General features: G+C 54.0%; 1 protein-coding gene across 1 annotated transcript in view; it reads right to left on the bottom strand.

Annotated features, from left to right (window-relative positions):
• Positions 1–3,047: 3,047 nt before the first annotated feature.
• The window catches only part of MYO18B (myosin XVIIIB), a gene marked incomplete at its 5' end in the record, with an annotated part of 162,267 nt that continues 152,115 nt past the window's right edge, over positions 3,048–13,199 (bottom strand). Inside the window, 2 exons of the mRNA XM_081113701.1 lie at positions 3,048–3,250; positions 5,860–7,114. Coding sequence (XP_080969827.1) covers positions 5,872–7,114 — 1,243 coding nt within the window. The 3' untranslated portion in view covers positions 3,048–3,250; positions 5,860–5,871. The remainder of the gene's footprint in view (positions 3,251–5,859; positions 7,115–13,199) is intronic.

Here is a 13,199-nt window from a genome sequence, read left to right as displayed (position 1 = left end):
TCAACAGGGAGCGAGGTATAGCGTGACCAGAGGGGGCCTCTTTAGAGTCTGAGAGGAGAGGACGTCTAAGCGAGATCTGAGGCACCTTCAGGATCTCCCTCAGCTTTCAAACCAAGGCCACCTGCTCAGAGGGCAGCCCTCGGGTGATGCCCTAACCCAGCGGGGTACCAGAGGCAGGCGCCTCTGCCCTAGGCCGGCGCCTGCAGAGGGACCGCTGTGCTCCGGAGCCCCCTTTTGCATCGGTTGGGCTTTATCAGATGTGGCTCATGATCTGAGGCTCCCTGCCCAATCTGCCTCCCTCCATCCTTTAACAGTTGTCTGGTCTACATCGTGGTCTAAAGCTTTTTCCTGCTCAACCATCCCAGCGAGAGGAACGCCAGCCTTGGGCCTTTGCCCAGGTGTTCCCGCTTCCTCCTTGCCTTCTTCCTCGTGCTTGAATATTTGCATCTCACTCGGCTTCCAAAGGCTCCCCCAAGCACTTCCTCTGCGACGTCCTTCCTGGCCTTAGTCGTGTCTCCCTTGTCCCCTGGATTCTCTCTGGGTGGGGGCTGAGTTTTCAACATGCAGGTCAAATGCAAACACGGGGAGTGGGGGGTGGGGAGGGCAGGTCCACCCGGCTCCAAAGAGCATCTTAGACAAGTATTTGCGAAACAAACAAGTGAATAAATGAGAAAAACGCCATAAAAGACCTAAATGAAAATGGAGATAGTGTCTGTACCTACTTCAAAACAAAATTAAGGAGCCTCGCTGGCCTGGCTGAGTGGTTGAGTGTCGACCTATGAACCAAAAGGTCACAGTTTGATTCCCGGTCAGGGCACATGCCCGGGTTGTGGGCTCGATCCTCAGTGTGGGGCGTGCAGGAGGCAGCCAATCAATGATTCTCTCTCATTATTGATGTTTCTATCTCTCTTTCCCTCTCCCTTCCTCTCTGAAATCAATAAAAAGATCTTTAAAAAAAAGTTAAGGAGAATTAAATATGAGACTCCCTGTTGAGCCCTTGGCCCATTTCTGGTATATTATGAGTGAATACAGTTGTAAATGTAAGAGTTAAAACAAAAAGCTACTAGAAGAAAAAGGTAGGAGAATATCTTGATGACCTTTGGGGCGGGCAATGGTTTCTTTAAAAGGAGTTAAAAAACATGAATGCCCCAAGGGGGGAAAAAAACCCCCCACAATAAACTGAGTTTCAACAAAAACAGAAATGCCTGCTCATCAAAATATATCTGTAAGAGAATATAGGCAAGCCACAGGCTGGAAAAAAATTTTGGCAAAACACATATCTGACAAAGGGCTTGCATCCAGAACACATACCAGTAAAGAATCCGTACTTGATAACAGAAAGACAAGCAATTCAATAAAAATAACTTTGACAGACACTTCACACAAGAATAGATGCAAATGGCCACTAAGCACAGGAAAAAGTTCTCAACATCATTAGTCATTAGAGAATGCCAGTTAAAATCATGAGATACTGCTACACACCCACCGGGATGGTTATAATTAAAAGAGCAATAGCACCGGACCCTCCTACGCTGCTGGTGGGAAGGCAAAACGGCACGCTCGCTTTGGAAAACAGTTTGGCAACTTTTCAGGAAGTTAAACATACATTTGCCCTCTGACCCAGCAACCCATTGCTAGGTATTTATCCCAGAGAAGGGAAAGTAACGTCCATAAAAAGCTTTGAATGCAAATGTTCACAGCAGGTCTTTTTCTAACAGCTGGAAACAGCCTAAACAGTCACCTAACAGAACAGATACAAGAGACTGTGGTACATCTGAACAATGAACTATTACTCAGAAAAAAAGGCCAAGGAACTACTGAGTCACCGATAACAGGTGAATCTCAAAAGCGCTTTGCTGAGTGGAAGAAGTCTGCACACACACAGAGAAGTATATTTTGTGTGATCTCCTCCATATGAAATTCTAAGACAGGCAAACCTAACTGACCAGGATACCAATCAGGACAGTGGTTGCTTGGGGAGGAGGGGAGAGAGTGGACCAGGGAGGCCCTGAACACTCTTTAAACCCATGCTTTGCAGGTAGAGGCTGGGAGAAGGATCCAGGGAAAAAAAGACTGTCGTCATGGAGGGCTGTCACCCAATTTGTGGTGCTTTGTTACAGCAGCCCTAGCAAACTAATTCACCAGTGATCCAAACAGAGCTTCTCTCTCCCTGGTGGGAGCTGTGATTGGCTACACCTGAGGCCTCCTAGCAACAGAGGCCCACTTGGGGTGGGGCAGGGCATGGAGACTGTGCCAGTGGGAATGTAAAGAGAGGTGGCACTGGCTACCCATATGTGGGCGTAAGCTAGTCCCGCCTTTGTAAATAGGGAATTAGTACATTGATCTCTCAGGACCTTTTATAAAGTTGTGGTGAGATGTGTAGAACGCTTAGCATAATGGCAAGCACATAGTATGTGATCAATAAACAGCCAACTTGTTCTTGTTACTAATTCTTCAAGGATGTTTGAAGAAACAGGAATTCGTTTGTTTCTTCATGTGCCTATGGAAGTATAGTGGGCGTAGTGGTGTGTGTGTGGTAGGGCCGAGTATGTCAGGTGTATGGGAGACTGGGAGATGTTCACACATTCTTGGATGTTGACATGGGCAGACATTCAGAGGCATGCATATATGTCAGTGTGTCACATGCATTCAGTGTGTGTACCTGGCAGGCGCATTATTTTGTTCATTGGTTCCTTCATTCATTCATCCATCAAAATTTCTTAGATGCTTGCCCACACGTATGCACACAATATGGAAAGTAAACAGACAAGGTAAGTATGGGAATTAAGGGAGAATGGAAAGGTTATTTCAGTTTGACCAATCAGGGAAGACTTCCTGGAGAAGGTGACACTTGCGCAGAACCTGGACAAATGAAGAGAAGGAGCAAGACCATTGCATGTGGACATACAGGGAGAGAAGTAGCAGTATGTCACTGAAAACTACGAAGTCTGGGTTGGTTCCATTCCTCAGAGCCCTTCTACCCCCAGCCGCAGCCCATCAACCCTCTAGAGTCCGGGGAACAGATTCAGAGAACAGAGAGAAGACACAGATGCCAAGGAGCCAACACTTTATTTTGTGCAGACCAAGCACGCTGGGAGCCCCACGCCCCGCGGGATAGGCCTCTGCTGGACCCCTCTCTCCTCTTGAGGGCAGCCACGCTCTCTGTAGTGGGACTGAGGGCCCCCGGGGAGGCCGGGCCGGTCTCTCTCTGCGGAGTCGGAAGTCTTCGAGGACAGTGCATCTCAGGAGGCTGGAAACAAACGTAGGTCAGAGCTGATCAATGGGACCTGGGAACTGAGTCTTGGGGAGGAGAACGAGAGTGGGGAGGCCCTGGAGGCCCATGCTCCCAGGTGGCATTCCTGCAGAGATGTGACCAAAGGAATGAAGACATGTGGACGGGAAACAAGTGGCGGAAGACAGGGACAGCAGGGTGACCTGACAGTTAGTGCAGCCACAGGGGGCTGGGCTCTGTCCTCGGGATCCCTCACATTCTCCTGCGACTCACAGTGTTACTTTTCGTGGCCGGTATTATTCTCTCCGTTTTCCAGCTGAGATGCAGATGCTCAGCAGGGTCACATGGCTTGCTCAAGGTCCCGTGGCCAGTGACGGGAAGAATCGAGCTCGTTTGGTCCCAAATCCCGTAACATGCTCACATCCTGGGGAACGGGCTGCACTGTTTAGTCCCCCAGCCGGGAGGTCCGGGCAGAGGGAAATTTAGGCGGGCGCTCTGTCATCACAGTGAGCAGGGCTGGGAGGGGGAAGGGAGCTTGAGCTTAAGGAGAAATGGCAGAGACAAGATGTTCTGCGTCGACTTCTGCCAGGGGCTGCTCCCCTTATGGACGCGTGCCCTTTACGTGGCCTTTGAAACTGCGTTCTGTGTCCCCGAGAGCACAATAATGTAAATGAGTATCAGATCTCTCCTCGGTAATTGAGAGCAGAGAGAAGGCCATGTAAAGTCAAATTAATTTGCTCTGAAACACCCGAGACCATCTCCACGGAAGGGGCAATGGCTTTTTGATGGGCTGACGATGCCTCGCAAAGCAGCAGGTCTCCAGCAGTGGAGGGCGGGGTGCGTGGCTCCTTTTGGTCCAGGACGCCTGTGGGAGGAGGGCTGGGGCGGAGCGCGCACCTGCAGCCTGAGCCTGGAGCGGTGGTGAGCGCTGAGGTTTGATAAGGGGAGATTAATGTGGCCATGGGCGATCCCTGGTCTGTGGGTTTGTATTCCATCTGAACCTGGAGGGAGTTTCTTACTCCTCCTCCGCTGATGCCCATCCTGCCGCAAGGGGCTCTGCATTTCAGCTGGGGGCCAGGAAGTGGGATGCTCAGGTGTGAATGCGCCCTTGTAGGGGCTGTCGAGGGCTGGCCCTGCCTCTGGGCGGAGAGCACTGAACTGGGAGTCAGGGTGGCTGGGTTGATGGCAGACCCACTGGGGGACCTTGATTTGAGGTCTCCCTCATTTGTTCAACATTGAGGTTGGAGTCCATGAGTTCTAACACTCCTTTTTAAAAATTTTTTTTTATTTTAAAAATATTTTAAAATGGATTTTAGAGAGGAAGGGAGAGGGAGAGATAGAAACATCAGTGATAAGAGAGAATCATTGATCAGCTGCCTCCTGCAAACCCCCTACTGGGGATCAAGCCCACAACCCAGGCATGTGCCCTGACTGGAAATCGAACCTTGACCTCCTGCTTCATAGGTCGACACTCAACCACTGAGCCACACCAGCCGGGCCCAACACCCCTTTTGATATGTGATTAGAACATCCACCTCCTTTTTGAGGGCAATGGAGGCAGCCTCCTTAAAGATCCAGCTCCACCTGTACGGCTGAGTTTACCCAAGAAGATGACTGGGATACGGACTAGCATTACAGATAAAAGTGGCGATTCTGGAGTTGCCAATCCCAGCTCCGCCTGCGTGATTTGGTATAAATGTCTTAACCTCTTTGATTGTCAGTGTGTCAGCCTGTAGAATGGGAATAAATACTAGCAACGACCTCCCTAGGGTATTGTGGGTACTAAGTAACCACCTGATGTATATATACACGCTCAATACAGGGAAGCCATCATTCACAGTCAGTGCCTCTTCCTGCCTTTCTGCAGAGGAGTGCCAGGGTCAGGGCTGGGAGTAGGAGAACAGGTGGTGGACAGGGGCACCGCTCCTCCCGCACTGCTGCTCTGTGATGGTTGCACGCGTCCCCTCCTCCCTCCCCCTTGGGCCTCAGTTTATCTCCGGACACTTAATGCAGGAGTTGAACCCCACTATACTCAAGGCCTCCTCCACCCTGGCCTGACCCTACCACCATGATCCCATCATGATGGGGCAGAGAGACATCACAGTGCCTCCGGCTTCGGGAAGAATGGAGCACTGGAAATAAGCAAGACGGGGGAGGAGCTTTAAAAGGCCAGACCGAGCGGCTTTAAAAGCCAGCACCTTCTCTAGCCTTGTCCCCTAGGACCCTCTTGCTTTCCGATGTGACTGCATTTTAAAGAGCAAAGAAACAGGTGGCACCTGGCAGCGGGTTTCTGATGAGCTAACACCTCTACAAACCCTCTTCCTCCAGAGAAATCAGTCACGGCATTAAAAGCAGCAGCAGCAACAAATTTCCTCTAGGCCAGGGGTGGGGAACCTTTTGTCTGCCATTTGGATATTTATCACAAAATTACCAACTTAAAAATTAGCCTGCTATATACTTGGTCAAACATTTAATGACTCACCCTTCATGCCTTGGCAAGGCCAGACCAAATGATTTCTCGGGCCTTATATGGCCCGTGGACCGGACGTTCCCCACCACTGCTCCAGACTGCCAGACCCTGGTGACGATCTTGTCTTACACCCAAGACGACCCAGCCGTTCTCTTACCTGAGCCGGTTCCTACTTCTGCAGGTACTTCTTCATGATGCTTGCCACGTCCTCGTCTTTCCTTCCCGTCCCTGGCTCTCTGTTGCCAGGCGACGTTCGCTCTCCCTCATCTCCCTTCGGCCGTGGGATCCTTGGTCGACTCTTGATGCTGTCGGCGCTTTTGAAGGATACAATGGAGCTGGAGGAGGAGGACGAGTCGGAGAGGTGACCGGGGTCCTCCTTAGACTCTGGGCTCTTTTTCAAAATGGTCTTGATCCCTGAGAGAAAGGTCCGGTCGGCCTCTTCTGTCTCAAAGTGGACGCTGGAGTGCCGGGAACTGTCTTGCCCGTCTTTGGCGGCTCCGGCCAACGACCTCGAAGTCTCGGGCTTCCGGATGGCCGGGAGGAAGTCATCGAAATCCACTTTGGCCCTGCGTTCGTAGTTGAGACTCGGGAGTTTCCAGCTGAATGGGTCGCTGTCCGGAGGGTCCCCCATGAGGTGGGCGAACTGGCGATTCTGGAAGACAAGCGGCTCCTTCCCGAGGTCTGGGCAGCCCGCGTCGTCCAGGGAAGACTCCAGACAGCGCCTCCGAGGACGCAGCGTGGGCGACACGAGTGTGTCCCTGGGTGCGGAGGGGGGGCTCAGTTTTCTCCCCGAGCCGGGCCCTGACTCTAAGAGGGACTCACAGGAACTGAACCGGGTCTTCGGCCTCTGGGGGAGCAGCGGGGTGCCCTCCCCACCCTGGGAAGGGATGCATTTGAGGCTGGTGGAGCGCAGGAGACCGGCGGATGGCCCGGCGCAGTCCTCCGTCTCCAGCGGGGAACTCAGCGAGAGGTGTCCCTCGGCACTGCCGGCCCTGGCCCTCCTCAGCGTGGACGCCCCGGTGGTCTGATAGATGGGGAGGGTGGGCCAGTCCTCCAGGCCCAGCACCGAGCCCTGGCCCTTCTGTGCCCTCTGCCTCCGGAGCCCTCCCACAAACTCCGACAGGGCGGCCGAAGGACTGGGCAGCTTCTCCCTGGACACCGGGGATGTGTTTCCCCTCTGGGAAGAAGGGGAGGAAGACAGGACTCCTGATCTCTCCGGGGGCTTCCTCTGGACGTCACTCTCGTCGCCATCCCCAAAATGGCAGTACTTTTGCCGGCGGAGGGAGAGGGGCGAGAGGGAAGAGAGGGAAGGGAGGGACTTGTCCCCCGTGGTCTTGCTGGGGGCATCCTGGGCTCCGTTCAGGGCTGACACCCGCCGGACGCTTTCCGCATCACCGGCCTCCTCGTGCGTCCTGTGCCAACAAGACAGACACACAGTTGGTGGGGACCGTGCAATTCATACAATTTGTGCAAGCGGCGCGGGAGCCACTAAGCACAGGCGCTAATATTGTTTTTCTTTGGAAATGCCATCCCCACCGCATTCTCAAATGAACCGCGTGATTTAATGCGCAAATTCAAGCCAGGTAAATGATTTCTCCTTGCTCTCTGAAATGCAATTTCTGTCTATAATTAAACCCAGCTAAGTACGTTCGAGTAGATTAACACGCAGGCAGGACGAGTGACTTAGATTTATGAGGCATCCTATCTGACAGGATGGGCCCTGTGGTCCCAGAGCCGGCGGCGGAGTAAGTCATTCGCTTCTGGAAGCCACAGGGAGACCTGCAGGAGGCTAGCTGCTTATTCAGGGACAAGCCCAGAGGACAGGCCCAACAGAAGGGCTTCAGAAAGTCAGTGGCCCAAATGTGCACCTCAGTGGGATGCCCTGTGACGCCCTGATTGGTCCTGGTGGGGGGAAGACTGGTCCCTCCTAACAGGAGAGATTTGCATGAAACCCACATAAACCAAGGCCAGCACAAGGGGACAGATGGCTTCTATTCTGGGGCGACACCAGGCCTGGCTTCCCTGCAGAGTCTGTTTGCAGCAGCCAAGCCCACATCACTTTCCTTCCGAAAAGGAGGAGCCTGGACTATAAGATGAAGGATGTTGCTGAAAGGAGAGAGACCGCAGTCCGCCAACCATCCCTTTAATAAATAAAAACCCACTTGTCCTTCCTCTAAGATGAACAGCGCCACTCCTGCCCGCCTGCAGAGTTGTCATTTATAAAAAGCAAAAGGGCCAGGGTTTGGGCAGGGCAGACGGAGCTGGGGGCTGGGGGCTGGGAGCTGGGGACTGGAGGAGGCTGGGAGCGAGGTGCTGGGAGAGAGGCACAGGCAGGCTACTGGCCCCTGTCCACCCTCTGCATTGCTGCTCTAGCTGTACACGGAGCCGGCCCTCCACACAGAAAGGTGGTTGGGATTCTGGCCGAGACCTTGAGGAAGGCTCCTCGCCCACCACAGTCTGATGTCACCATTGCCACCCCAGGATCCCAGAGGACAGGGCAGTAACTATAAGGGCTTTGGAGTCAGGGAAGGAAGCCAGCCAATGGCCCTGCAGGTGCCGCCTGGAGAGGAAAGGAGGTACAGGTAGGGCAGGGGTCAGGGTTCTTTCCAGGGACATGGGTAGAGACCTAGACACTGCCTCTTGAGCTCCCGAGGCCAGAGCTCCAACTGTCTCATAAGCCTCTTTCTTCTGGGGCTGGCAGGCGCCTCCCCAGACCCAGGACCCGTGGGAGGCAGCCGTGGCGCTGATGTTCTGTTAAAGGTTCCATGCGTGACGGGCACCGGGCTGGGTCTTCTCATCTGCCTCTTCTGATTCCTGAGGTCGGCTGGGTGGAGGTCCATGGGTCAAGGTGACGGTGTGTGTGTGGGGGGGGAGGAGACACAGGGTCAAGGTTACCGTGTCTGTGAGCCACCTCCATCACTCACTCCCCTCACCGTCCTCCGGCCTCCTGCGGGATCAAGCTCCCTCCTCCCAGCCTCGAGCTGCCCTCTGGGTCACCTGCTGCAGCCACGCCAGTACCGAGGACGGCCGAGCCCCTCCGCATTTGCGGTCTGAGCAGTCCTTCCACCTCCTCCTGCACAGATCACCATGTGACCTTGAGGGGAAGTCGTGGGACAAGAGAAAGGCCCTGGGTGCTGGGTCTGGCACCTAACCCCTCAAATAATGGTTACCCGTTACAATGAATAATTAACAACCGGTAATTAATGGCTCTTTATGATTAACAGTTAATAGCAATCGTTATTACTGCTACTAATCTCTGAATCCCCTGAGCCTAGCCCACCACTGGGCTCAAGGAAAGCCTCCACGGAGGTGCCCAGAGGGACGGAGAGAGAACGGTGGGCAGGTGGCCTTCTGCCTCCTGGAGCCCGAGAAGGGGTGGCCCCGTGCGCCCGGAGCAGCTGCCTCCTCCCTCATCCTGGCTGTCAGCTTCCATCTCCGTCACAGCTGGACGCGGCGAGGGAGGGAGGGAAGGGCTCCTTTATGATCACCCCAAAGTGTGTCTGTCAACATCACTGCCTTGGAATCGCTCCCCTACTACACGGCAAGATGGCTTTCTCACTCTTTCTTTTTTTAATAAACAGCTCGGAGCTGCCGGGGCAGTGGGCTGCTGCGGAGCTGACAGAAGTCATTTCCGTCCTGCCTCGGCCCCTGAAGGGAGCGGGGTGATGGATGTGTCTTGGGTGCTCGGTCTCATCCATCGCCTGCCACGTGGGGCAGCCGGCTTCGAGGGCTCCTGTCACAGCGCTGCCTGGGACTCTGCCGTCTGCTCACCCCAGCTCCCACCCTGGTGCTGGCTGCAGACGCCAGGACAGGGAGGGACGGGAAGGAGGGAATAGGAATTGCAGGAAGAGGAGAAGAAGGAGTGCTGGTTTCCGAGACAGAGAGCACAGAAGCGACACCTCTACAAGGCACCCCCCCCCCCCCAATGTCCCTGCACAGCCACTCGGGACCCTGCCTGGCGGCCACAGGGCTGTGATCACCGATCTCTCTGCCCAGGGCCTGATGTCCTGGGGGCAGGGCGGGCTGGGTCCCAGGTTCAAGAATTGTCTGGTGTCTTCATAGCCTCAGCTGGTGCGCTTGGAGCAGAGACACAAGCCAAGCAGGGTGGACACTGGGGCGCTGGAGAGGAGAGGGTGTGGGGAAGTGAGGGAGGGAGGACAGGTGTGGAAGGGAGGCGGGTGAAGGAAGGAAAGCAGTCTGGCTGAGTGCCACCTCCTGGGCTTGCCATTCAGAAATTGGTCCCATCTCTGTGCCATCGTGTTCTGGCGCCATGACTCCGAGTCAGAAGCTCCTGTGCCCGCTCCTTTCTGGGAGGGGCAGCAGAGTTTCATCTGAGTCCAGGTGTCCTCGTGCAGGCTCCAGGAGAGGGTCCCGGAGAGGGTCTGACACAGGGTGGGCCTCTCTCTCTTTCTGGCCCAGCTGTGGGCATCTAAGACACATTCTGCTGTCCCCAGCTAGGAGCCTGGGCAGACTCATCTCCTGCCTCGCCACCCCCCCTCCCCAAGCTGCCCTCACTGCACGGCTTGGCTCAGAGGGGACGTCCCTCCATCGGCCTCGCGTGATGGATGGCTGGTGGATAACCAAGATGTCACCGCGCCTGCCTCCCAGAGCCTTGGCCCTGGGGAGAGACGATGAATAGCAGGCCCTCCGAGCCGCAGGGAGACAGGTGAGACAAACGCCAGGCGGGCACCGCGATTCTCTAAGGAGAGAGGCCAGGAGAACCTTGGGGACTTCCGCCGCCTGCCCGTCAGTCTAGCCACACGGAACCGCCTCCTCGCAGACCTGCTGTGACTGCTTTCCATACGCGCCACTGAAAGCCTACTTTTGCCCCCTCTGCTGTTGTTTAAAACTCTTAGTGCTTTTGTTTGTTTTTCTTGAACGACCCCTTCTGTCAGGGCTAGAGAAGGCCTGCAATGAGGGCAGAGGTTCGGGAATCAGTGATTCTCACCCGTGCTCCTGCTCTGAGCAGTACGGGAAAAGGATGTGGAGAATGAAGTAGTCAGTCAGCCCAGAGCTAGCCAGCTGCTGAGACAGGTGTCCCTGCTTGGCCCACGCCCCTGCCCCTGCCAGGCTGTCCTGTGACGGAGCCCCCAGGTCCCAGCGGCTCTCGCACCAGGACACGCTCCTTGAATACCCAGTGACAAGTGAAAAGCGCCGTGTGTGCATGTTTTGTATATATCGGTCCCATCAGGATCAGACTCAGCACCCCATCTTGCAGATGAGCAAACTGAGGCTCACTGGTGAGAAACCATTAGCCCAGGGTCACACTGCTAAGGGGCAGGGCCTGGATTTGAACCCTGAGGCTCATGCTTTTCCCTGCCCTGACATCACACGCCCTCCGGGTAGACAGCTGAATAGAAACCTCCACCGGCCTAACTCACATCTACACGTGAACATCTCCCCCAATCCACTGAGACAGGACGAACCGAAAGAGCGAGATCCGAGTCAAGTGGCCAGATGCCGGATTCACGGGCATCAGACACAATCACACAGCGAAAAAACACAATTTCCAGGCCTGAGAGTTCGGGCGGAGCCGGGGCCAGCGGAGCTACAGGGAACTTGAAGAAGGTTTTAATGACACCATGAATCATTCCCAGAGGTGCGCTGTCACCCCCATTCTTCATCCACACCCTGAAATTAAAGAGGAAATTAAAAATGTATTGATGTTCTGTAAGACTGGCGAGGCCTGGGAAGGGAAACCAGATGTCCTTTCAAGATGGCCTGAGGCCTTGTAACCGAGCCCAACACAGCGATTGATGGTCTGTAATTACACTTGACAAGGTGCCCAAAACCGTGCTCAGCGCCCTAGAGAAAGGAGACATTTATTGAGTCCCTAGAGCACACAGGTAAATTCTGCATGATTCTGGATAACAGCTGCCTTACATGGTGCCTTTAGGCTTTGCAGATCTACTCAATTTTATCCTCTCAACAATCCTCTGCAGCAGATACTACGGTAATCTTCCCATTCCACAAACGAGGCTCAGGAAGGTCAGTAATCTGTCGTGTGATAAATGGGAAAACGTGGATTTAAACCAAGGAGTCCACCTCCGGGATCCATGCCCCCTCACCGCTCTGCTCCACGGGCCCTTAGCCCATTGTACAGATGAGAAAACCGAGGCACGGAGAGGCGAGTGGGCTTGCAGAGCAAGTGGCAGAGCCAAGGCTCCCATCGCGGTCTAACTACACGCAATGTAGGCTGAGCGCAGAGGAAGATGGGCGCTTCGCCTCCGGGAGGGCACGCTGGAGGCAGGGAGACTGGCTGACCCACGAAGAAGAATCAGCAGCGAGGGAAGTTCCAGGCGAACTGTGAACCATGGGCTGCAAGTGCGGCAGGAAGTTGCTGGGGGAGAGAGCAGGTGCTGGAGCCTGGTGCACAGCCTTCCTGGAGGTGTGGGGTGAGCCAGGCTTTCGGAAGAGGGAAGGATGTGGGGTCAGGGAAGACATGCTACACAGGCGGAGAGAAGATCCCTCCTACCAGCTATTAGCTATTCAGTCTGCAAAACCCTTGACAAGTGAGGGCAGCTATCTCAGTTTCATGGGCAGGGACCCAGGACTTGGAAAGGCCACCTGCTGAAAGGGAAAAGCCATGGGAGGGAGTAACCAAGGAAGAGAGGAAGTGGTGGAATGAGTGGCACCCAGGTCCTCAGCCTGGTCACTCCTGGCCTGAAGGGGCAGAGACTTGAGCCAGAAAATACTCTTTAAATATCCTCTCTTCCTGCCCTGGATGGTTGCTCAGTAGTTAGAGCATTGGCCTGCGCACCAAAGGGTCATAGGTTTGATTCCTGGTCAAGGGCACATACCTGGGTTGCAGGTTTGATCCCCGGCCCTGCTCAGGACATGCGTGGGAAGCAACCAAAAGAAGTGTCTCTAAATAAATATCCTCTGTTCCCAATAATATGATGTTTTGATGAGACCAGATAACCTTCAAGCCTTCCTTGTTGTTTTCTCTGATCCTACGTGAGTTCTCTCTGACACTTTCTAGAAACCCATGCAGTGAATAGCCCTCAGTGGGCACGGGCTTGTGTCCCTTCTGTGGGTCTGTGTCCCCTCTGTGGGTCAGCAGAATCTGCCCAGCCTTGTCCATATAGCCTTACTGGTTCCCAGCTATGAGGACTAGGGGACTTAGAGCACAGTTGCCCATCAGGATCACACCCGGAACTCTACAAAAAAGTCTACTTCCATGCGGGGAAGGGAAGGGGACGGAAGATTCTAGCTTAAAGGAGACTGATGGCAAATGCAGGGTGTTACTCATAGGCGAAACTGTGTGTAGGGACAGAGGGGGCATATGGTGCTCTCTGTACATGCTGTTTACTTTTTCTGTAGGTCTGAGACTTCTAAACATAAAGTCTATTTTTTTTCAAAGAAAGAAGTTTCAAAGAAACAAAATAACCAAATGCAATGTGTAACCTTAATAGGATCCTTCTTCTAAAAAATACAACGATATAAGACAATTTTAGGACAAATGAGTTAATATGAATGTTGGGACCTTGGACAATA

Source organism: Myotis nattereri, assembly GCF_964212035.1.
Source record: "Myotis nattereri genome assembly, chromosome: 19".
Classification (NCBI taxonomy): Eukaryota; Metazoa; Chordata; class Mammalia; order Chiroptera; family Vespertilionidae; genus Myotis; species Myotis nattereri.
The sequence above is the reverse complement of the archived record's forward strand: the minus strand, read 5'-3'. Positions and strand labels throughout refer to the sequence as shown.